The sequence below is a fragment of the Rhinatrema bivittatum genome, chromosome 9, assembly GCF_901001135.1.
Source record: "Rhinatrema bivittatum chromosome 9, aRhiBiv1.1, whole genome shotgun sequence".
Lineage (NCBI taxonomy): Eukaryota > Metazoa > Chordata > Amphibia > Gymnophiona > Rhinatrematidae > Rhinatrema > Rhinatrema bivittatum.
Window position 1 is genome coordinate 151,980,179 of NC_042623.1, and position 25,207 is coordinate 152,005,385.

Genomic DNA, 25,207 nt, shown 5'->3' on the forward strand with positions numbered 1-25,207 from the left:
GGATGGTGTGGTTCAGTATGAAAGCACAGGCAGCGGAGGTTCATTCAAAGGCAATGACTTCAGGAAAGCTGACTTTATGTCTGGTTGGAAGCTTTAAAAAATGTCATTGCAATTTTGTTTTCATTCCAGGATGGGCCATTTCGGGTCCACCCCCCAGGTTGTTCTTTTTCCCTTTGTTTCCCATTTCATTTAATTTATTTTTTATTTTATTTATTTATTTATTTATCGAGTTTTATATACTGTCATTTGGTTTTGCCATCATAACGGTTTACAAAAATACGAAGGTTTAAAGGTTAAGGAGGATAACAAGGTTTTCAAAAAGGTTTAAAAGATTGTTAACATAGGGATATCATATAAAGTTAGTTGCTGTTCAGTTTTTTCACGTTTCAATTCTTTGTTATATATACTTGTGTTGAGTTTCATTTTTCTCAGGTTAGACTGGAGGGATTGGTGTTGTTTTGTTCATTGGATGAGTTGGTATGCTTTGGTGAACATCCATGTTTTAGATCTTTTTTGAAAGTTTTTAGGTTTTCTTGAGTTCTGAGTTCGGTTGGGAGGGAGTTCCAGAGTTTGGGCTTCCTAGAGAGATTGCTCTCTTTTGGGTTGAGGTGAGTTGTTGGAACGAGTAGGTGGTGTCTTTAGAAGTCCTTTATTTGCTGATCTGAGGTTTCTGTTTGGGGTATGTAGTTTTATGGAGGAACTTAGCCAGTTTTCTTGTTTTTCATATATAATTTTATGTAGAATGGATAGTATTTTGTATTCAATCCTGAATTTTATTGGTAGCCAGGTGAGTGAGATAAGTGTTGGAGTGATGTGGTCATGTTTTTTAGATCCAGTGAGGATTCTTGCGGCTGCGTTTTGTAGGATTTGGAGTGGGCGGATAGTGTTTAGAGGTAAGTTGAAAAGGATGAGTTACAGTAATCTAGGTTAGAGAAAAAATGAGTAATTGAAGGACTGATCTGAAGTCGTTGGTGGAAAGGAAAGGTTTTAAATGATAGTGTTAGTAGTTTATGATATCCATCTTTGATTTTTGTTGTGATATGGTTTTTGAAAGAAAGTTCCTTGTCAATTATTACTCCAAGATTGCGGGCATGATTGACCGGAGATATAACCGTATTTTGGTTCATTAGGTTGAGTGGTGGATAGTTGAGGAGAGTTGTTCTTTCTGTCTAATATGATTATTTCAGTCTTGTCAAGTTAAGGATGAGTTTTAAGTTGGTTAGTATTTCCTTTATTCTGCTTAGGTAAGTGGCTGTTAATTTGTATGTTTCTTCTAGTGATTTTTGTATTGGGATTAATATTTGAATGTCATCAGCATAGATGAAGTGGGTCAGATTAGATTTGATAGGAAGTGGCATATTGGAAGCAGATAGATGTTGAAGAGCGTCGCTGATAGAGCGGATCCTTGGGGAACTCCAGTGTTTAATTTTCTTTGAGAGGGTATCATTGAGCAGCACTTGGTAGGATCTTTGTGATAGGTAAGAGAACCATTGTAGGGTTGTTTCCTTTGCCCCAATTTCAGATAGACGGTCAATCATGATAGAGTGGTTTACTGTATCAAAGGCTGCTGATAGGTCGAGTAGGACTAGAAGGTAGCTGTGGCCTTTTTCGAAACCTTTGAGTACGAAGTCATTCATTGCTAGTAGTAGAGTCTCCGTGTTCAGTTGCTTTCTGAAGCCAAATTGCGTGGGTAGCAGGATGTTGTTTTCTTCCAGGTGGTCACTGAGCCGTGTGTGATGACTTTCTCAATGATTTTGGCAATGAATGGTAGGTTTGATATGGGTCGGTAGTTCAGTGGGTTTTCTGGATCAAGATTATTCTTTTTCATAATGGGTTTGATGATTGCAGATTTTAGGCATTCTGGGTAGTTTCCTTCTGAGGGAAAGGTTTACGATGTCAGTTATCATCTTAGTTATTGATGGTTCAGATTTTTTATCGTTGTAATGGGTATGGCATAGGGTGTTTGGCTGGGTTCATTTTTTTAATGATCATTTGGATTCCAAGAAGATGCTGTCTCAAAGTTGGGCCAGCTTTTTGTTTGAATGTTTGTATTTTCTGGTTTGTGAGTCATTTTTTAGGTTGTTCTTTATGAGGATTTTGATTTTTTCATTAAAGAAATCTGCAAAGTCGTTACTAGTGATCTTTGGTGTTGATTGTGACTGATGATTTGGTTAGGCTTTTTACTATGTTGAAGAGCATCTTAGGGTTTGTTGGTATTTGTTTATTTTGTTAGTGTAAAATCTTTTTTTGTTTTATGAGTTTTTTGTATTCTGCTAGTTGTGCTCTGTATGCGTTGAGTAGTGGGTTTTGTTGTTTTTTTCTGATTTCTCTTTTTTCTGAGTTTCCGTTTGGCTGCTCTGATGTTGTCGTTGTACCAAAGGTTCTGATTTTTTGGTTCTTTTATTGTTTTCTTTATTATGGGGTTTATCTTGTCTGCTACAGTTTAGTTATGGTAATCCAGGATGATGTTGCGTTTTCTGTGTTTGATAGGTCTATGTTTGTTAGTTCAGTTTGTAGATTTGCTTGAAGAGTTTCGATGCAAAAAGGTGGACGGTATGAGAAGGATTTAGTTGTGCTTTTTCTTGTTGTGAGTTTACAATTTGAATATAAGTTTGCGTGGATGATAGAGTGGTCTGACCATGGTAGTTTCTTTATCTTAGTTTGGTGGTTAGACCATATGTTAGTGTTGATGAAGACTAGGTCTAGTGTGTGACCTGCTTTGTGCGTCAGGCCATTGATGATTTGACTGAGTCCCAGTGATGAGAGTGTGTCAATGATTGCGGTGCAGGTGGGAGAGTAGGGGGCAGTGTCTATGTGTAAGTTGAAGTCACCTAGAATAATTATGGGTTTGTTGATTGATATTCTGGTCAGGAAGAATTCAATAAGTGGGGAGCAGTTCTCATCGAGAGAATTAGGGGGGCAGTATACCAGACAAATTTGTAGATGTGGAGAATCAAATAGTGCAATTTCCACTGGGAAGCAATTGCTTGTTGGGATTCATTTCATCTGTAGGTTTTTTTTTTGATTGATTAGCATAAGGCCTCCGCCTTTCCATTTGGGTCTAGGTATTGAAAAAGTTCTGTAGGTAGAGTTATTGATTTGGAGGATTAGTACTGTGTCTGTGTTTTTTGCCCATGTTTCTGTGATTGCTATGAAATCTGGTTTTTCATCTTGGAGAAGGTCTTCGACAATTGGTATTTTCTTAATTATGGATTGAGCATTAAAGAGTAGGAAAGAAAGTGTTAAGTAGCTGCTGAGAGATTGTGTTGTTGTGTGTAATGGTTGAGTGTTGATATTTGTGTTTTATTTTGTTTTCATTCCTCTGTCGTTCCAATTGTTGTCTACGTTGGGTCATTTCTGTTGATCTTGCAGTCTTTTGGGGGGTTGATGGTTTGCCATTACTTGGTTGTTCGGGAGTTATCAAGAGTTTGATTATTGCTGACACTGCGGTTTGCACGAAGGGGTGCACAAAGTGGAGTGCACCCTTTGTTTTGTTTTTAAAAAACAAAAACAAAACCAGAATCTGCCCCAACCCTTCCTATGTATTAAAATATGGAATCACCCACCAGTGGAGCCCCCCCTGCCCACTCTCCTGACCTCCCCCCAGGACTCACCAAAAATCCCTGGATTTCTGTAGGGGGTGGGGGGGCTGGAATTGACCTTATGCTCCTGGGCTGGGCAGCTGCCATTAGTCAAAATGGTGCCAACTGCCTTTTGCCCTTTTCATGTGACAGGGGCTGCCCAATGGCACTGGTAGCCTCTGTAATGTGGTAGGAGCAAAGGGCGGCAGGTGCCTTTTTGACTAATGGGAGTTGCCAGCCTGAGAGCAGGAAGTTGTTCTTCGGTCCTCCACTAGACCCTCAGAAATTTCAGTGAGTCCTGGGGGATTGGGAGAGTAGGCTAAGGGGGAAAGGGGCTCTGCTGGGGGGGTGTCCATATTTTAATAAATGGGAAGGGTTGGGGCAGATTCTGGGGTTTGTTTTTTTAACTTGCTTTTGTTAACACCCCCAAAAATGATAGGAAAAACAACACAAAATATTGTGATTTTTTTCTATCATATTTTTTAATCCAAAATACAATAAAATAGGAAATATTGTCTTTATTTCCTATTTTGTTGCAAACGAATACCCACCCCTAGTTGGAAGCCCATGCAGGACAGACCACACTGGGAATGGTATCTCAAGGCTGGTTTAATATTAGATAATGATAAATGTAAGACTGTTGAATTTATGATGCAATCTTTTGTCAATTATTTAAAACAACATCATATTATACCATCAATATTTGCCGTAGCCTGTTTGTTAGGTAATGAGACCTCATATATGCTATGGCAGGGTACTAGTGAATTAGTCCCTAAATGCCAGTAGTTCAATAGTGCGGTGATAAACTCTGCGTGCACCGTCAGACGGTGCACCGTCAGACGGTGCACGCAGAGTTTATCACCGCACTATTGAACTACTGGCATTTAGGGACTAATTCACTAGTACCCTGCCATAGCATATATGAGGTCTCATTACCTAACAACAGGCTACGGCAAATATTGATGGTATAATATGATGTTGTTTTAAATAATTAATATTAGATAAGGCAATAGCATAAACATTCCCTGATTTATGATATACTGCAGGTACAAATCAATAGGTAACTCCAATTAAGGTTTTAAACACTCACAGTTGGGGCAAGCTTAAATCCAGTCCGACTCGTCTGGTTCAAGTTAATTTCCACAGTAAATTCCTCTTCAAGACAAACACAGTCAATACGTGAGACACAATTTCTACTTACAGGATGAACACCAATAGCTTCACATAACATCATTATATATAGGATTAAGAGCCCATGGATCTTCTACCAGGATCCCACACCATCACAGCCTCCTCGCTGTCTTCTGGCATCCCAGCATACCTTTGGAATCCTCTGAGGACCAAACTGGATCCTCAGTGAAAGGGCCATACATCAAGCTCAATAATCTGAGCTAGGATTTCTCAGAGCCATTCTATGGCTCTACACCCAGTACCCCAGACCTGAACTAAGCAGGTTCCATCTGAAGACCTAACACTTTATTAAGATGGGGGGTCAGATGGGATACATTCAAGGGAATTAAGGGAATGTAGGGAAGTTCTGACAGCTCTGATGTCCGGCCTCGGGAGGGAGTTACAAAGGACTGGAAACAGGCAGATTTGATTCCTCTTCAGAACAGTGGAGGTAAGAAGGTGTCTGAAAAATACAGGGTTGCGCGCACAAATCTACGCCCGCGCATAACTCTTAAAATCCGGCCCCAAGCGAGTAGTACAGTATTAGGGTGAAGTTCTTCTGTTTACAAAATGAGAGCGAGATTTGAGGGTGAACAAGATAGAATGGAAAAGTTCTTTACAGCTCTTTGATATTGAAGTCCAATTGATGTACAATCAGAATTTCAAATAAATTTATGACCTTCTACTTCCAGCAACTGTCTTTAACTGATAATGCCAATTCCTTTAAGAGTTAAGCTCTTTTCCCTTTTAATCCAGTCAAGTTACTTCAGGACTCTTTCCACTGTGATATGTTTAGAATATAGTCCCAATTTTGTAATGAATAGCAGGTCCCCAATTCTCATACCTCTCTTGCAGTCTTCCCATTCTCCTTCCCTCTGGTTAGCACCAGGTTGGCACTGGTTTTACTCCTCTCCTCTCAAATGTTTCTTACCTGGGTCAGTAGTGAATTGCTCTGGAATTATTCTCTCAATCTCCTTCACTTTCTGGTAATGGATGTGAATTCATTCCTCATGGATGAGATAGCTACTTTCTAGAAGAAAGATACCCCTTCCTCTATATGACACAAAATCTGAGTCCCTAGACCTTGAGCATGCAGAAGGAAATAACAAGAAGGAAAAATCTTACTCAAAAAAGGGGAACCCAAATAAGATGAAGGAAGGGTGGAAAACACCTTCCTCCTCAGTAAACAAAAGGTCTCCAAAACCAGGACATAAGGTAGGGGCAAGGCAATCTGTCTCCAGTTCTTTAGCCAGGCCTCTGTCCACGAGAATCCCAGGATATTTTTCTCTGAAAATTGTTCAAAAGTGAAGACAGCACAGATAGATTATCCCTAAGAGGGCAAACTAAGGAATCCAGGCCCAGAGATGGTGGCATGGGTTTATAATGTACCCCCTCTCTGACGAAGGCAAGGGCTGTAGCAAAGTCCCAGGACACTTTTACTCTCCCACATCTCTAAAACTCTCTTACACCAAACTTCAGCCAGGCATCTCTAGTGGGGAGGAAGCCTGAGCCTCCAGGGCCCTAGATGCTCTGGTGGGGAAACCAGGCTGCATAGTCACTCTCACTCTGCTCAATGCTCACAATAAGGGTGTTTGCTGATCCAAAAGGGCACATTTGAATAAGAAGGCTCAGAGTCGAAGTGTAATGATGCTGGCTGCTAGGTGGCCCTCCTGCCAGCAGGCCTTCACTGGGCCATGCTCAGGCCTACTCTAACCTCCACCTTGAAGACTGCATGATGCAGCAAGGCCAGCCTATAAAACCCTTCTTCACTCTCAACTCAGGGCCTCATTATTGAGTTTCCCTGGCTCTTTGCTTTGACCATCCTTGCGATTACCTTGCCTTACCAAAGGTTCCTGTTTTTCTTGCCTGTGTGTATACCTTGCCTTGTTTGTGTTCCTTGCCTTGTTCTTGTCTTGTCTAGGCCTCCCAGTGGCCTCTCCTGTTTCTGAGGTCCTTTCCTTGCTCTTATCCTGTATAGACCTTCCGGTAGTCTCTCTAGCCTGCCTGTTGCCTGTCTTGCCCTTGTTCTGATTAAGCCTGCTGGTAGCCTACCTTGTCTGTATGTTCCCTGTCTTGCTCTTGTCCTGTTTAGCCTTCTTGGTGGCCTATCCTGTTCGTGTGTGCCCTGCCTTGCACCCCTGTTCCAGTTTCGCCTTTGTCTTACCTTGTTCCTGCCTGTGTGTCTTACCTTGTTCCTGCTTGTGTGTCTTTCCTTGTTCTTTGTTTATCTAGGTTCCCAGTGGCCATCCTACCAGCGTATTCCTAGCCTTCCTTATCCCGTTCATGCCTGCCTTGCTCTTCCTCTACATTTGATGACATCCTGCCACAGACCCTTGCCTGTTCTACGACTCTAACTGAATGCTGCTTGCCCTGACCCCTGTCTGTTCTACAGTTCTAACTGAATGATGCCTGCCCTGGCTATGGCTTGCTTTTTTCCTGCTAGAAAAGTTCTGCTAGCCAGCAGAACCACTAACCTAAGGAAGAGGTGGCTGGACAGGCAGAAGACTTTCAAGTCCTGTACTGTTCCTGTTCGGGGATTGTCTGCAACTGGTTGGCCCAGCCCTGACACTAAAGTTTGTGTTCAAATAATAAAAAGGTTTACTTAAGCTTGAAAAATAATATCCAGTCAATGATTCCAAATATTTATGTATTTATTTAAGACATTTTCCATATCTCCAAAATTTTGTTCAGAGTGGATTACAATGTTAAAACAACCATAATTTAAAATGTACATTACATACACACATAAACAAATGACAATTAAAATTAACATATTTTATAAAAATGCTTCTCTAAAAGACATAGCCTTTAGCTTTTTCCTAAAATCCTTAATATTGCTTTCCTCTCGTACATCTGTAGGCAAACTATTCCATAATTCAGGGGTGGCATATGAAAACGTGTTCATGAGGAAAATAACCAAGAATAAACAGGTTTTTCTGTCCATAGTGCCTCTTTTGATGAGCCTCCTGCTCTTAACTGCGTCCTGGTCCAAAATGCCTTCCCTGAGAAGGGTAGGTAAGTTATCCTCCAGTTCCAACAAATATCAGGGATAATGGAAAAGCTTTCCCCAGCTTGAAAATAGATAGAATCTCAAAAACACTTCTCACAATGCTCAAAAACTTCAATTATCTTCCACTTTGCTTTTAATTGGGCACTAGATACAAAAATAGGGATCAATCCAGTCCTTCCTTCCAGGGGGTCCTCACTCTCAGTCAGGAGCTGATCCAAAATATCCAAAAATCACTTTTAAACTTCTCAAAAGCTATTAGTCTCTAAAAAAATATTCACTTGACTAGGTGTTGAGGATCTACTCAAAATCTCCTCTTAAATGTGAGCTGCTGGGATGATCTCTTCACTGCACCACTAACCTATTTCACAAATCCTAAGCCACCAATCCTCTGTAATCTGACCTTTCCTCTGACTACTGCATGTGCTCAGTGGTAGTTTATACTACTGAGACCCATCCCAAAAAGAGGATGGCCCAATAGCTGTGGAGGTGCAGGATATGCAAAAACACTATCTCAACAACCCCTAGATGACCACTAGGACAAATATTTGTATGGGTTATAATCCCCAGTACAATAAAGACTATGAACACACCACCTGTTTTCTCCACATAGAGGCGTCAAAACCCCAAACTCTACCCAACTAATCACTGTGTACCTGCCTCTCCCAAGTCTTTTGGTTCAACCTCCTGTTAAGGAAATCTATGTTTCCTTACACATGTTCACAAATATTATGACGAATTGCCCTACAGAGATCAAATATATTATTTAAATCAACTTCTCAATCTTTATTAACATGTTTAATGTGTCATAGGCACCCAGAAATACATGGCAAACTTAACTATAACATGGTTGCACTGTTATATTTTCCGCTTTATCTCTTTTATTATGAGGAATGCACCAAAAATAAAACAGTATACAAGCCTCTGCAATACATCATACAAGAAAACAGATCAAAAGCCAACGTTACCTTTAATTGCATTCCAGCCTCCTTCCTGTATCTGTAACTATGTGATGGGAGCTGCTGCTTGGAATGAACAAAATTGCTATAGTATGTGATTGTTCTGTCACTAGGAAGATTTGTTTCAAAATTTGGTTGAAATATGGCCTGGGAACAAAAAATAATATATCCTTAGATTAGGGGGCATGGAGGAGGCGTGGAACAGACCAGCCAGAAAAGTGCTGAAAATGACAAAATTCACTGGACTTTTATATAAGCACCTTCTTTTGACCTTTGTTGTAGTCAAAGCAAAGCAAAACAATCTTAATGACTTATGTCCTGGGCCTCAGTTGAATTTCACAGGAATCTCCACAGATTTCATTCTTGGATTTGGATGAAGTCAGAAATACAAAACGAGTCCTCAGGACTTGGAGCAGGACAGATTCCTACCAGAACTGTATGGTTTTTAAAGGTCCAACTGCTTCTCCACAGCAACAAACAAAAACAGCTTGTTTGTTCCCAGCAAGAAACAAAAAATGTTCGTTGAAAAGAAAAAAAAAAAAATCAAACTGGGGCTACCTTCTTCAACTGGAATGCAACAGATGTATAACAAGCCAAAGCCTGTTTGAGAAAGCAGGCAAACTCTGCAGCTTCTTTCCGCTCTCAACAAAACCAATACCTACCAATCAGTGTCCGCAGAAAAGAGAAAGCCACTTCCGCTCTGCCTTCCCTCCTCTGATTGTAAGTAGAAGACTCAGCCTGTGTCTTCCCTTATCAGTATGGAGGAGTGAGGACAGCTGGGCTCCTCCCGCAACTCCAGAGCTTGCCTTGCTAGCACCACTTTTCCTCCTTGCTTGCCAGCTTTGTGATGGGATTTTCTCATCCCCCTCAAACAATAGTGGTCATGTAATTTTGTAGAAAAGACTTTACTGAAAGAATAATGGGAACGTCACATTGTGGCATGCATCTATAGGCCATATAGTTCCCAGTTACTTATTACTAGAGAAAAAAATAGTTTGTTTGTGGGATTAGATTTTGTTAAACAAAAGAGACTGGTTAGTTATTGCCCATGAGACCTTCACTGAATGTTATTTTGGAAGGCAGCAGCCTCTCAGCTGTCACGTCTGACAAGACAAATGATAAACAGAATTTCAGACATGGTTCAGTAATCAGCAGCTAGAAAGGGGGAAATAAGGCTTCTTATATGCATGGCAGGACTGCAAAATATGACCAAACCAGCTTGGGAACATGAACGCTCTACTGAGCCCTAAGAACCCCACACTACTATATTGTTATTACTTTCCACTTATTTTATTTATTTTTCAATGGCTTACAAAAACAATGACGTGACACCATTCAACCAACATAATACAATTGCAACCGTAATACCACATGATTCTACAAACTCATACAATGAATAACAAAGCTATTGTTATGGCACATATGACCAACTAATATTAAAATAGCTAATAAAAAATGGAAAACAATGATAAACAAAATAAAAACATATTCTAAAGTGAAATTTATCTCCCCCCATCAATTCACTCAAAAATATAAAACCAAATCATTTATAATTTTTATAGTGATATTAGAAATATGTAGCACTGGTCAAGAGGAAATTTGTAAAGACTTAGATGGGTTAACTCTTGTATGAAATGCACCTCCGTTAATCATACCTGGGTAAGTGTATAGTTAGCCACCTGAAAGCATGTGCATGCCTTCATGATGCAACTACTTTTGGCCACATAGAAAATATAGCATTCTGGGGGAGTGTTTCAGAGGTGATTTGTAAACTACAGGAAACCCTCAGACTTAAGACTCAGTTGGTTCCTGAAAACTGTGTAAGCTGAAACATTGTTAAGTCTAAACTGATTGTCTCCCAAGAACAATGTTATAAATAGGGAACTGATTCCAGCAATGGAACCCAATACCCTATTTTCACCAAAATAACCTGGAATTTAGTAATATGTACTGCTTTAAAAAGCATGGACTCATTTTAAAGCATTACTTTTATTTGCATGCAGAGGAAAGTGAAAAGGCAAGCCTACAGGACCTTGCACTGATACTATTTTGAAGAGAGGAAGTCCTTGGTACTCTTCCTATTGACATCATCTTGCCAGTGCTCGGGGTCATGAACACACCAATATGTTCCTCAAACTAACAGCTACTCAAAATCCCCTCCCCTCATTTTTCTCACCTTGATTCCACCAGAGAACGGGCCTAACTCATTACCTATTCAACTCATTACCTATTCAACTTTGGAACACCAGTATCCCAAAGGAATTCTTGTAAAGCCCTAAAAACCTTCTTCTTTAAGCCTTTAAAGTTCTATTAATAGATCCAATCAGCTAATTAACAAATACACTTCTTTTCAAGTTGGCCCCTTAAACTCTGAACAAGCTTTGTCCAGACAAATTTGTATATTTGATTGTCATGTTTGCCCTTGAATTTTTATGAATGCTTTTATGTTACCTGCCCCGATCTTTGGAGGATGTGGGATACAAGCGATTTCAAATAAATAAATAAGTCAGCAAATAAGCAAACAAACAAACAAATAAATGTGTGGGAGATGCTTGGGTAAGTTGGAAAGTGAGTGTCAGTTTATTTATTTATTTATTTGGAGATTTTTATATACCGCGGTACGTAAAGGTCTACATCACCTCGGTTTGTCAACTTACTGCAAAATATATCCCAAAATATTTGTCAGAAAAGAGACAAAAAAAGTATCATGCTTACAGTTCTTGTAAATACTATGTCAATTCTATGACTTTAAAATTGTTCTTATATAATGCAATACTTGATGTTTTAAAATGGTAGAAGAAATTCAGGGATCCCAAAAGGGGAGAAATTGGACCACATTTAGAGAAAATAAATGGTCCAGCTCATAGAGAGAGGAAACCAAACTGGATTATTCAGACAAATGTGGAAAAATGAATACCTAATTCTGGATGGAAAACAGACAAGGAATCAGACTGGACTATTAGAGAAATCTTGATGGATTGGGGGGAAATTAAGAACAAATTGTCACCAAAATTCAGACCAAAGCCTGAAGGAGAAAAACCCAGGCAGCATTTTGGGGAAATTAGGGGCTAAGTCCTGGGTGGTGGGAACTTGGGCTAGATCCTTGGAAAGATACGGCCTGGATCCTGAGGGCAAACCAGGGCTCAATTTTAGGAAAAATCCAATCTTGGGAGAAAACCTAGACCAGAATTTTGGAAAAATCTGGAGTGGATCCTGAAGGGAAAAAAAATCTAGATTAGGTATATTTAAAAATCCAGACAGGATCCTAGGACTAAACCTGGAAATGGATTTTTTAAAATATCCAGACCAGATCCCTCCTTGGATATTTCCTCCTTGGATCTGGTCTGGATATTTAAAAAAAAAATAAAAAAATCCAGTACCAGGTTTAGTCTGAGGATCCTATCTGGATTTTTTAATAAACCTGGTCTAGGTTTTTTTGCTTCAGGATCCACTCCAGATATTTCAAAAAATCTGGTCTAGGTTTTCTCCCTGATTGGATTTTCCAAAAATATTAATTCAGCCTTGAGAGAAAATCTAGATAGACCCGTGCTTCCCACACTTGCCCTGGTGCCCCACAGCTAGTCAGTTTTTTGTTTTTTTTTAGGATATCCACAATGAATAGGTATAAGATACGTTTGAGTACTGAGTCTCCAATGCATGCAAATGTATCCCATGCATATTCAGCATGGATATCCTGAAAAGTCAACTGGCTGTGGGGGTCACCAGGTGAGGTTTGGGAAACCCTGATTTAGTGAATTTTCAAAAAATAAGTAAATAAATGTGAACCTGATGTTGGTGGGGGTAACCCTGGTCTGCATTTTTTTTTTTAAATCCAGACTGAATTTTTCAATAATTCTGCACTGGATTCTAGGGATGTGAATCGTTTTCCATATCGTCTTAACGATAGAAATCGTGTGGCAGGGCAAGAAAATCGTCTTAGGCACGATTTTTTAGTTAAAAAATCGTTAAAAATCGTTTTTTTCCGGTTAGTGCGCACTAACTCGAGTTAGTGCGCACTAACGGGAGTTAGTGCGCACTAACTGGGAGTTAGTGCGCACTAACTGAAAATGATACAATTTGACACTTTTCAGGTCAGTTAAGGTCAGTTTAGGAATGAATATGTATTCCTATTGGCTGCCCTCTTATTTATTCATGTTACCAAGTTTCCTACTGACAGTATATGGGGGATGGGAAATGGAAACAGTTGGTAGCTTGACAAAACAAGTAATGTGATCAGTCAATGTGACTAGAACTTGTGCCCTAACCCTGATACCAGGGGTATTGTGATCTTCCTGCACACAGTGCCCTATCCCTATTAATACCAGGAGTGTTGTGATCTTCCTGCACACAGTGCCCTATCCCTAATACCAGGGGTGTTGTGATCTTCCTGCACACAGTGCCCTATTCCTGATATTGGGGGTGTTGTGATCTTCCTGCACACAGTGCCCTATTCCTGATACCGGGGGTGTTGTGATCTTCTTGCACACATCCCGATATCAGGGATAGGGCACTGCATGCAGGAAGATCACAACACTCCTGGTATTAATAGGGATAGGGCACTGCATGCAGGAAGATCACAACACTCCTGGTATTAATAGGGATAGGGCACTGCATGCAGGAAGATCACAACACCCCTGGTATCAGGGATAGGGCACTGTGTGCAGGAAGATCACAATACCCCGGAGGAGTGAGGGTCAGGCAGCTCCCCCCTGTCTGTGAAGCCAGCCTCTCACTAGTAATGCAGGGAGGGAGCTGTCTCAGACTTCACCATCCTCCCCCCCCCCTCACCCACACACCATTCACTAGCTGGGACATGGGGGAAGTCAGGAGTGAGGGTCAGGCAGCTCCCCCCTGTCTGCGAAGCCAGCCTCTCACTAGTAATGCAGGGAGGGAGCTGTCTCAGACTTCACCATCCTCCCCCCCCCCCTCACCCACACACCATTCACTAGCTGGGACATGGGGGAAGTCAGGAGTGAGGGTCAGGCAGCTCCCCCCTGTCTGTGAAGCCAGCCTCTCACTAGTAATGCAGGGAGGGAGCTGTCTCAGACTTCACCATCCTCCCCCCCCCCCCCCTCACCCACACACCATTCACTAGCTGGGACATGGGGGAAGTCAGGAGTGAGGGTCAGGCAGCTCCCCCCTGTCTGTGAAGCCAGCCTCTCACTAGTAATGCAGGGAGGGAGCTGTCTCAGACTTCACCATCCTCCCCCCCCCCCCTCACCCACACACCATTCACTAGCTGGGACATGGGGGAAGTCAGGAGTGAGGGTCAGGCAGCTCCCCCCTGTCTGCGAAGCCAGCCTCTCACTAGTAATGCAGGGAGGGAGCTGTCTCAGACTTCACCATCCTCCCCCCCCCCCCTCACCCACACACCATTCACTAGCTGGGACATGGGGGAAGTCAGGAGTGAGGGTCAGGCAGCTCCCCCCTGTCTGTGAAGCCAGCCTCTCACTAGTAATGCAGGGAGGGAGCTGTCTCAGACTTCACCATCCACCCCCCCCCCCTCACCCACACACCATTCACTAGCTGGGACATGGGGGAAGTCAGGAGTGAGGGACAGGCAGCTCCCCCCTGTCTGTGAAGCCAGCCTCTCACTAGTAATGCAGGGAGGGAGCTGTCTCAGACTTCACCATCCTCCCCCCCCCCCTCACCCACACACCATTCACTAGCTGGGACATGGGGGAAGTCAGGAGTGAGGGTCAGGCAGCTCCCCCCTGTCTGTGAAGCCAGCCTCTCACTAGTAATGCAGGGAGGGAGCTGTCTCAGACTTCACCATCCTCCCCCCCCCCCTCACCCACACACCATTCACTAGCTGGGACATGGGGGAAGTCAGGAGTGAGGGTCAGGCAGCTCCCCCCTGTCTGCGAAGCCAGCCTCTCACTAGTAATGCAGGGAGGGAGCTGTCTCAGACTTCACCATCCTTCCCCCCCCCCCTCACCCACACACCATTCACTAGCTGGGACATGGGGGAAGTCAGGAGTGAGGGTCAAGCAGCTCCCCCCTGTCTGTGAAGCCAGCCTCTCACTAGTAATGCAGGGAGGGAGCTGTCTCAGACTTCACCATCCTCCCCCCCCCCCCCCACCCACACACCATTCACTAGCTGGGACATGGGGGAAGTCAGGAGTGAGGGTCAGGCAGCTCCCCCCTGTCTGTGAAGCCAGCCTCTCACTAGTAATGCAGGGAGGGAGCTGTCTCAGACTTCACCATCCTCCCCCCCCCCCTCACCCACACACCATTCACTAGCTGGGACATGGGGGAAGTCAGGAGTGAGGGTCAGGCAGCTCCCCCCTGTCTGTGAAGCCAGCCTCTCACTAGTAATGTAGGGAGGGAGCTGTCTCAGACTTCACCATCCTCCCCCCCCCCCTCACCCACACACCATTCACTAGCTGGGACATGGGGGAAGTCAGGAGTGAGGGTCAGGCAGCTCCCCCTGTCTGTGAAGCCAGCCTCTCACTAGTAATGCAGGGAGGGAGCTGTCTCAGACTTCACCATCCTCCCCCCCCCCCTCACCCACACACCAGTCACTAGCTGGGACATGGGGGAAGTCAGGAGTGAAGGTCAGGCAGCTCCCCCCTGTCTGTGAAGCCAGCCTCTCACTAGTAATGCAGGGAGGGAGCTGTCTCAGACTTCACCATCCACCCCCCCCTCACCCACACACCATTCACTAGCTGGGACATGGGGGAAGTCAGGAGTGAGGGACAGGCAGCTCCCCCCTGTCTGTGAAGCCAGCCTCTCACTAGTAATGCAGGGAGGGAGCTGTCTCAGACTTCACCATCCTCCCCCCCCCCCTCACCCACACACCATTCACTAGCTGGGACATGGGGGAAGTCAGGAGTGAGGGTCAGGCAGCTCCCCCCTGTCTGTGAAGCCAGCCTCTCACTAGTAATGCAGGAAGGGAGCTGTCTCAGACTTCACCATCCTCCCCCCCCCCCTCACCCACACACCATTCACTAGCTGGGACATGGGGGAAGTCAGGAGTGAGGGTCAGGCAGCTCCCCCCTATCTGCGAAGCCAGCCTCTCACTAGTAATGCAGGGAGGGAGCTGTCTCAGACTTCACCATCCTTCCCCCCCCCCCTCACCCACACACCATTCACTAGCTGGGACATGGGGGAAGTCAGGAGTGAGGGTCAGGCAGCTCCCCCCTGTCTGTGAAGCCAGCCTCTCACTAGTAATGCAGGGAGGGAGCTGTCTCAGACTTCACCATCCTCCCCCCCCCCCACACACCATTCACTAGCTGGGACATGGGGGAAGTCAGGAGTGAGGGTCAGGCAGCTCCCCCCTGTCTGTGAAGCCAGCCTCTTACTAGTAATGCAGGGAGGGAGCTGTCTCAGAGTTCACCATCCTCCCCCCCCCCCTCACCCACACACCATTCACTAGCTGGGACATGGGGGAAGTCAGGAGTGAGGGTCAGGCAGCTCCCCCTGTCTGTGAAGCCAGCCTCTCACTAGTAATGCAGGGAGGGAGCTGTCTCAGACTTCACCATCCTCCCCCCCCCCCTCCCCCACACACCATTCACTAGCTGGGACATGGGGGAAGTCAGGAGTGAGGGTCAGGCAGCTCCCCCTGTCTGTGAAGCCAGCCTCTCACTAGTAATGCAGGGAGGGAGCTGTCTCAGACTTCACCCTCCCCCCCCCCCCCCCTCACCCACACACCATTCACTAGCTGGGACATGGGGGAAGTCAGGAGTGAGGGTCAGGCAGCTCCCCCCTGTCTGTGAAGCCAGCCTCTCACTAGTAATGCAGGGAGGGAGCTGTCTCAGACTTCACCATCCTCCCCCCCCCCTCACCCACACACCATTCACTAGCTGGGACATGGGGGAAGTCAGGAGTGAGGGTCAGGCAGCTCCCCCTGTCTGTGAAGCCAGCCTCTTACTAGTAATGCAGGGAGGGAGCTGTCTCAGACTTCACCATCCTCCCCCCCCCCCCCTCACCCACACACCATTCACTAGCTGGGACATGGGGGAAGTCAGGAGTGAGGGTCAGGCAGCTCCCCCCTGTCTGTGAAGCCAGCCTCTCACTAGTAATGCAGGGAGGGAGCTGTCTCAGACTTCACCATCCTCCCCCCCCCCCCCCCCTCACCCACACACCATTCACTAGCTGGGACATGGGGGAAGTCAGGAGTGAGGGTCAGGCAGCTCCCCCCTGTCTGTGAAGCCAGCCTCTCACTAGTAATGCAGGGAGGGAGCTGTCTCAGACTGGTATCAGGGTTAGGGCACTGTGTGCGGGAAGATCACAACACTCCTGGTATTAATAGGGATAGGGCACTGTAAGAGATGACTGTAGTAGATTGAATAAAGATCTGATGTTTCTGCTCTCCTCACACCAAACAAAAACAACACACAAGCAGAGAAGCCCTTCTTACAAAGCTGAGCTAGTGAGTTAAGTAGGAGGAAAAGTAAACATACTGGTGCCAGTGTGGCTACTTAAAAAATACACTTACCAACAATCAATTACATATATTTGAACTGTGTACAGTTCCAGCCAGGACCACCTTTCTAAAATGCACAGTGATTGGCAAATTCAACATGCACTAGCATTTCAGGTGCCTGCTAACAAAAATAATAAACAAACAAGTTCTAGTCACGTGAGTGCTGATCATTACATTACTTTTTTTGTCAAGCTTCCAACTGTTTCCATTTCACATCCCCCCAACCATATTGGTAACATCAATAGATAAGAGCACAGCCAGCCAATAGGAATACATACATACATATTCATTCCTAAGTGACCTTTACTGACCTGGGAAGTGTGAACACTTTGTTTCATTTTCTGTTGGTGTTCGTTAGTTTCCAGTTCCATTTCCCATCCCCCCAACCATCACCTCAGTGGTAACCTTGGTAATATCAATAGATAAGAGGGCAGCCAGCCAATAGGAACACATATTCATTCCTAACTGACCTTCAGTGACCTGGAAAGTGTTTATTTGTATCATTTTCAGTTAGTGCGCACTAAATCGAGTTAGTGCGCACTAACTCCCCGTTAGTGCGCACTAACTCGAGTTAGTGCGCACTAACACGATTTAACGATTTTTAACGATAAATCGTTAGAATTTCTATTGTATCGTGTTCTATAACGATTTAAGACGATATAAACATTATCGGACGATAATTTTAATCGTTGAAAAACGATTCACATCCCTACTGGATTCTCATGGGGTGGAGAGGGGTGAGAGGAGGTAGGCCTTCCTCCTTCCTTCTCCCATTTCACTCTCCCACTATGGCCTATGTCCCACCTTTCTTTCTCCCCTCAGTCGTGTAGCGCTATAGAAATGTTAAGCAGTAGTAGTAGTGTTGCTTTTCTCATCTCTTTGCTTCCTTCCTTTTATTGTGTGAATCTTCTCCTATCCTGCCATCACACATATCTTGTCTCCTCTATCCTTCCTCCTTCTAAGTACCTCTTATCCCCTCCCCTATTATTTGACTCCTTTGCTCTTCCCTCACATTCACTATGTTTATCCTTTCTTCTCCTACGCCACCTTCCCTGGCAAATGTCTTCTCTTCCTCTCTCACTCATCAGGTGCCTCCTATCCTCCCCCCCTTCATCCCTCTCGATGAGTTCAGCACCTCCTCTTCGAGGACAGCTCTCTTCATCTCTCCCAGCAGTCGAGGCACAGAAATTCAGCGGAGCTCACACCCACTCCTGCAGGAGGACCTCGGAATGTTTGCCAGCCTACGGGTCACAGAAAACTCCCCAAAAGATGCCTACGTTTGTGGGCATAAGGAAACTCCCAAGAAAGCCCGCCAACTGTGGCCACAGAAAATCAACAGCTTTCCCCCAAGATGAATATTGAGGCGCTTCCATCCACGGAACCTGGTGGGGGCAGAGAAAAATTAGACAAAAGAGGACCCCCGTAGGTTCCCCCAGCACCGGGAGCAGCAGAAGGGCGCAAAAGTTTTCTACAAACAAGATCACAAAAGACACCCGGGCAATCGCCTTAAATAGAAATCACACTTCCGAGGAGCAGCAACAGCAGCAGCAGCAGCAGTACGTCTGGATATCAGACGACTGTCGGTGAGCTTTCAAGCAGAGCTCCAGAGAAATTTCCAAGGAGGCAGTGGAACTTACAAGCTGGTGCCATAAAGAAATCCCATAGCACTACTCTTATAAATGCAAAGAGGAGCCTTCGAAACCAGGACTACTGAACAACCATAAAGAGCCCCATCTTATCTGGAGAAACCCTAAGGAACCCCCATCCAACGGGGCTGCACCGTAGTAGCTGCAAATAGGAGAGGAAAAAAAAAAAAAAAAACCCAAACCCCAAACCTTCTGTAGCCTTTGCTGTGGATCTGAGACCGAGCAGGTCTGGTGCTGTCCTACAGCTCGCCTGGAGCTCATTCGTTTCTGAAACGTGGAACCGAGACGAAAGCGGGGGCATTTCCAAGGGCTCACCAATGTCATGTTTACCCAGAGGTCCTTTCCCCAAAAGTGATCGTTTCCATCCTTGGACTGAGATTTCAGCACCGCCGAGGAAGGATAGCGAAGGAAACCGCTGACTTCTGCCAGACGATGTTCTGCTGTGCGCGAGAAGAATGAGGACGCCTTCCTCTCCCGTGCACCACACGTTATCCGCCTGGGGGGCGTTCAGAAAGGGTCCAGCGGTGCCGATGCTTCTGTGCTGGCGGTGCGATCTTAAAAAGCACGCCAGTGTCCCTGAGGATCCTAACGTGACCTGCTACCCCTCTGTCTGAAAAGTCCCTCTTCTCTCAGCTAAAGACGGATCCGTGTAAACAAACAGTCGAACTGAGCAATGCAGCTGAACTGATTTTATTCGCTGGAAATTCAGTTTTAACGTGAAAAAAAAAAAAAAAAAGCTTGGCAGACTCTCAACCCTTGAAGCTGGCATTTATTTGGATTTATTGCTGTGAGAATGGTAAGTTCTTTCTCCACATTCTGTCTATGTCAACAGACTACGTGCATTTACTCTAAAATTATACATGGCAAAAAAATATATATATATATACAGAACCACAACTTATTTTGTACCATATAGTGACAGAATAAATGGTGTTTCCCCTAAACACCAGTAGCTGATTATTCATACATGTAATGAATTTCAGTACGTCGGTAAGTTCTAACATGAAAAACGAGTCAGATTATAGTAATGGATAAAACAAGATAGGTAATAAGCCCTGAGACTCTTAAAGGGGAGATGAGGTTCCGAATGCAACACATTTAAGGGGGATGTATTTTTTTTACTACTACTACGCAGTGCAAATGCACTGGTAGATATATTTTCAGAACGAAGGGTATGAGCTGCATTTTAACTAATACATCTATAAGGTCAGTTTGGCGCAGATTAATTCCTGCGCATTGCCTGCAGTTTAAGAAAAGATCTCATGATGCCAGGGAATTAGTTGCATATGTATTAAGTAATGTTATTCTTAAGTAATGACACGATTTCTTTTGCAGTATGGATTTATAAATACTTGTTTGAAGTCTCTGGTAGTAGAAAAATATGGCGAAGAAACCTGGGAAGAATTAAGGTATCTTTTTTTATGCTAAGGAATTCTGTTCCGGTTTTTATTTCTTACCATAAAAATGTTCGCGTTTTTCTGCCAATGAGACGAATGTTTTGAAAGCCATAAGCGATGAGCCCACTTAATCAGAACCCTTAGGTATCATAGGGACATGATTGTGCTGGCTGCTTCTCTACATATTGAGGACAGCATTATATTCTGTGCAGCCAATATGATCCCATTCTTCTGTTTGGTACAGAAGTTACACACGGCAGTGCTTCTCAAGATTCACGCTAGTAGTTGCCTCTTTTAGTTGATGCAGTATTTACAAACAGTAAAGTTAAAAGAGTGAGCCCGACAAAACGCCCATTACTATTCAGTAGAATCTTGCCAAAAGATGGCGCTCCTATTTCTCGGGTTTTGACTTTTCTCGGAAGAGAATTTCTTACCAGCTACTGAACTTGATTTTGTCTGCTTTATCTCCTTGAACCACAGAAATCGCTTAAGTGTACTTTATGCCGTCTCGAAATATTGTATGCTAACCTTTATATACAGCCTAGGTCTAGGGTTGTTTTTTTCTACAACTAGGCACAATTATGAATAACAGATCAACAAAATTGTTCATTCTATTGGAAAGTAAAAAAAAAAAAAAAAAAAATTAGGACTAAATAATTTACTATTTTGTCCGTCCAAGAAAACTGCCATTCTAGTGGTGTACCCTTCCTAGCGCCACAGTTTTGAAATGTCTTCCAAGAATTATGATATTTTGAGAACATTTGCATTCATTTAGGAAAAGATTAATATCCTCTGAATCCTAAACACGCCTTTTTTGTTGTTATATTTTGCCTTCCGAGCACAGCCAAGGACATTTCAAGACCTAGGCGGAATTTGCCGCCAGCGGATTGATAAAATGCATGCATTTATATCAAAGCAATTCTTTAAAGACTCTTTTTTCCCCCAATTAAATAGGCTATCAGCATTATAATAAACGTGGGAATATATGTATATGTTTTGACAGAATTCAAGCCGGAGTTCAAGACACTTTCATGACTTTTGAAGTTTACAAAGATGATATCACAATGAAATTGGTTGAGAAAGCCTGCAAAATGTTAGGTAGGTTTCGGCAGCTTGCACCTAACAGGTATAAAAGTGCAGGGATCTCAGGTAGCCTCGGTTTCCTTTTTGGGTAATTTGAGGAACATAAGCCAGCGGGGCTAAAATATGTAACATATATACAGTATCTCAGCAGTATTTATTCAGCTTTAAAAAAAACAAACAAAAAACCAAGTGCACCGCGCATTCAGATAATTTGAAAACGAGCACCCTTGTAGTGAACTAACTGGTGTCTCTTCTAGCAGATGTTCCACCTGAGGTGGTTTTGAAGCAGTTTGGAGAGTATTTCTTTGAGTTTTGTAAAAGGTCTGGCTACGACCATATGCTGAGGACTCTGGGAGGCAATCTCTATGAATTCATAGAGAATCTGGACGCACTGCACAGCTACCTGTCTCTCTCCTATCAGGTATGTTGGAACGATGTCTATAACTCGGCTGATAGTGTTAGGGCTGTGGATGTTAACACCGTAACTCCGACCAAAAGCTGGGTGGTTGGTAAACCTTCCATGCACTCAGGGGTGGATTCTCGGGGTGACTCGCTTCTCCCAGGGGAAATGCGAAAGCTACAAGAAACAGGAAAGTTCAGCCATGATATTCTGTTCTTCCTTCAGAAAGTAATAAAATGCGGCCTTTTTTAAAATTATTATTATTATTGCCCTTTTAGAATAAGTGTTTAGACTAGAGCATAGCACTGCCAAATCTGGAGAGTCTGTTGGATTCTCTATCCATCACTCCCTGTGTCAGTTGGAGTCTCACCCCGAAAGCTTCTGGGACTTTCTAAGTATGTAAATGATCTTGTAATCAGTTATTGGCATTGATAACTCTAGATATAAATATTCCAACGACTGGAAAACTGCATATAGGAGTCTCAGCTGTGTAGTTTATCTGCCTCTATAGATACCTTGCTGTAGAAGGTGAAGAGAAAACAATTCATGAAAGATGTCAGGTAGTTTCTGCCAGATCCGCGGGGGTGGGGTTAGAGCCTCTTCTCTGACTACCAGAGTTTATCCTGGACACTATTTTAATAGCTTTAGTTTTAATAGGCAGAACCTGTACTAAAGATGCCACTGAGGTCTAGCAGTACCTCCTTCCCTACTGTATACATAACAATAACAATAGTAGGTTTATGGAGAACTGAGCTGAGTAGTTTAACACACAGCTGGAGGCCAGCCGAGTTATTGCTCATCAAGCAGCATAAAATTAATGTCTTTTAGGAGATGAACGCGCCTTCCTTTAGGGTAGAGAGGAATGAAGACGGCTCCATGTATCTGCATTATTACTCGGACCGAAGAGGCCTATGCCATATTGTTCCAGGTAACAACGCACAGAACCACAACGCTCCTAAAATAGAATTAAAAACGCTCGAAGTGGATTATGTTAGCGCTCTTTGACTAGTTTTTTGTGTGCCTGGTTTCTAGAGACAGCGAAAGAAAAAGAAAGAAAGAAAAAGATCTGTTGTAGGGCTAGAGGAGAGAGCACTTCGAACCTGCAGTTCAAGGGGTGTAAAGTTCAAGATACCCTAAATGCAGTTCATTTTTGCTAGAATCTCTTCCTTTTGAGAGCAACACGAAATCTGCTGCTGACCTTCAGATACCGCCGATGAGTTTTGCTTCACAAGGATTTTTAACTCGGAGATAGGGAATGGATGTTGAGCTGGTTCTTGGGATCTGAAGGGGCTTCCTTGGCGCACAGGAGCTCCTCTTAGTCGTCGGGGGGAGTCCTCCATGGCACAGTAGAGTGCAAAGTATAGCCCAGAAGACCACAGGATACATTTTTGCTAGACAATTTTAAAGGTGTCCAAAAGCAGAGAACTGAATTATGTGATCAGTTTCACAAGACACCGAGTTTATATATATAATATATTACATTAAATTTAAACTCGTCAGCGTATCATATAAAATGTGATCTTTTGCTGGTTTATACTCTAATTGGCTATTGTCTTTGTAAATATGATTCTTTTTTTCACATTGGGACCTTGTACTTCCTGTTGGAATAATGGAATGGGTAAAAAAAAAAAAATTACCAAATTCGGGGGCATTTTAATTGCTTTTAAGAGAAATAGGAAAATTTTCTTCCATTAAAGACAAAAATGATGGCTTCCCAAGAACTTACAGTATGATGCATGCATCCCCCTTCTCATCAGGGCTCTCGGATCTAATACGCGTTCACTTTCTTTTAACTCAGGGATCATTGGAGCAGTGGCCATGGATTTTTTCAAAACTGAGGTTTCAATGGCAATCGTCAATGAACTAGAAGAGGAAGAGAGGATAGGCAAAAAAGAACACATCGTCTTTCTTCTAACTCAGAAACCTGTACTTTCTCACACAAGAAAAGGCAAACTGTCCTCTTCAAGTCAATATCTTGCTGACTCTGGGCTAAGAACTGAGAAACAAGTTAATAAAGAGGTATTTTGATTTTTCTCCTAAACGAAAGTGGCAGGGAAATATGTGACGATTGGCTATGAGCACTTGAAACTAGGTAACCATGCTTTAGATGAAACTACAAACCCTTATAGACCTTTTTCCAAAAGATCTTCCCATTTTGTGACTTTTAATGGTAATGAAGACTATTATTTAATGTAGGTGTTTTCTATCTATGCTTGATGTACTAAACATAGGTTAAAATAAATATGTGCATTAACTCCCATTAGTGTGCATGTTACTTAACTTGCTACATACAAAAGCCACAGATAATTTAAAAAATATTTTCTTTCTCTCATATGCTGATGCATTAAATATTAACATGCTGGGGAATGTAAAATAGCTACATAGTGTGCTAATGATCTTGTTAGTCATACTAGCAATTTATTACTACAGGGAGGGCAAATCCTTGGCCTTACCCCAATACATTTATTTATATTATTATTTTTATTATTTTATTACATCATTTATATACCACAATGTGGAATAAAAGTTGTCCAGTGCAATTTACAATTAAAAACATTAAGCATCAAATACATAAATTAAAAGACACATTGCAAACAAAATTAAATACTAAATTCATAACCTAAAATAATAAAACAAAAACAAATGACATAAAAAATGTTTATTGAAAATTCCCCCCCCCCCCACCCACTCCATGATCTCAAAAAGAATCTCCCACCTTGATCCTCCCTTTGACTCTGATCCCAGCTTCTGTACCCTCCCATCATGATATCCTCTCCCCCTACCCCGGGACCCCCTTAGGAACAGTCAAGTTTACCTCTGATAGGCTTGATGTCTAGCAGTATTCTGGTCCACTTACTCAGCTTCAAGGTTCCTGGTAGGCTAGGCTAGTGCATCACTGGATACCAGGCCAGTAAAAAATAAGACTGGCTTCGTCTGCTGGCTTGGCATTAGAAATCTTTGGGAAGAGGTTACTGAGAGTTGAAGGTTTGGTTTTTTTTTCCCCATAGTGTGAGGGGTGAGAGGATTATGTTTTCGGCACATGAGTTGATGGAAGCCATAAAGGTTGCCTTCATTGGGGTGATGGGGGAGAGAATAGGGAGGTGGGTTGTTTTTTTTTTTATTTATGCAATCAGGTTGGAAGGAGGGGGATTAGCCTATTAGCAAGTGAAGGAGTTTCCTATTTTTTAGTCACTATGCATAGCACAAAAGCACTATATTTGAAGTACTTTTCATAGTACATTCTTTATAGTGCTCCTGTACTTTGCAAATCATTAGTTTACTACAAATGTAGTAAACTTAATTATTTATGTCCATGCTAAAAAATGTGCTCTCTGATAAATGGAATTTTTAGTGCCTATTTTTTAACTTAACATTAGTACATTGGCCTCTATATACAAAATGCAACATGTCTGACTAGAGAAAGGAAGAAAATAGATGGTAACAGGAGCTGCACAATCTACATTGCTCAATACATGCATGTTCTGTGTTACCATTTAGCTTAATTTTAGTTTTTTCTCTTTTGTCTTAATTTTTAA

The 25,207-nt window shown here is 43.1% G+C and overlaps 1 protein-coding gene across 1 annotated transcript in view; it reads left to right on the top strand.

Annotated features, from left to right (window-relative positions):
* The first annotated feature begins 21,204 nt into the window (after nucleotides 1–21,204).
* Nucleotides 21,205–25,207, top strand: part of LOC115099125 (guanylate cyclase soluble subunit beta-2-like) — a 34,347-nt gene continuing 30,344 nt past the window's right edge. Inside the window, exons 1-4 of the mRNA XM_029616483.1 lie at nucleotides 21,205–21,286; nucleotides 21,532–21,692; nucleotides 22,500–22,599; nucleotides 23,470–23,690. Of these exons, the coding sequence (XP_029472343.1) occupies nucleotides 21,220–21,286; nucleotides 21,532–21,692; nucleotides 22,500–22,599; nucleotides 23,470–23,690 (549 nt within the window). The 5' untranslated portion in view covers nucleotides 21,205–21,219. The remainder of the gene's footprint in view (nucleotides 21,287–21,531; nucleotides 21,693–22,499; nucleotides 22,600–23,469; nucleotides 23,691–25,207) is intronic.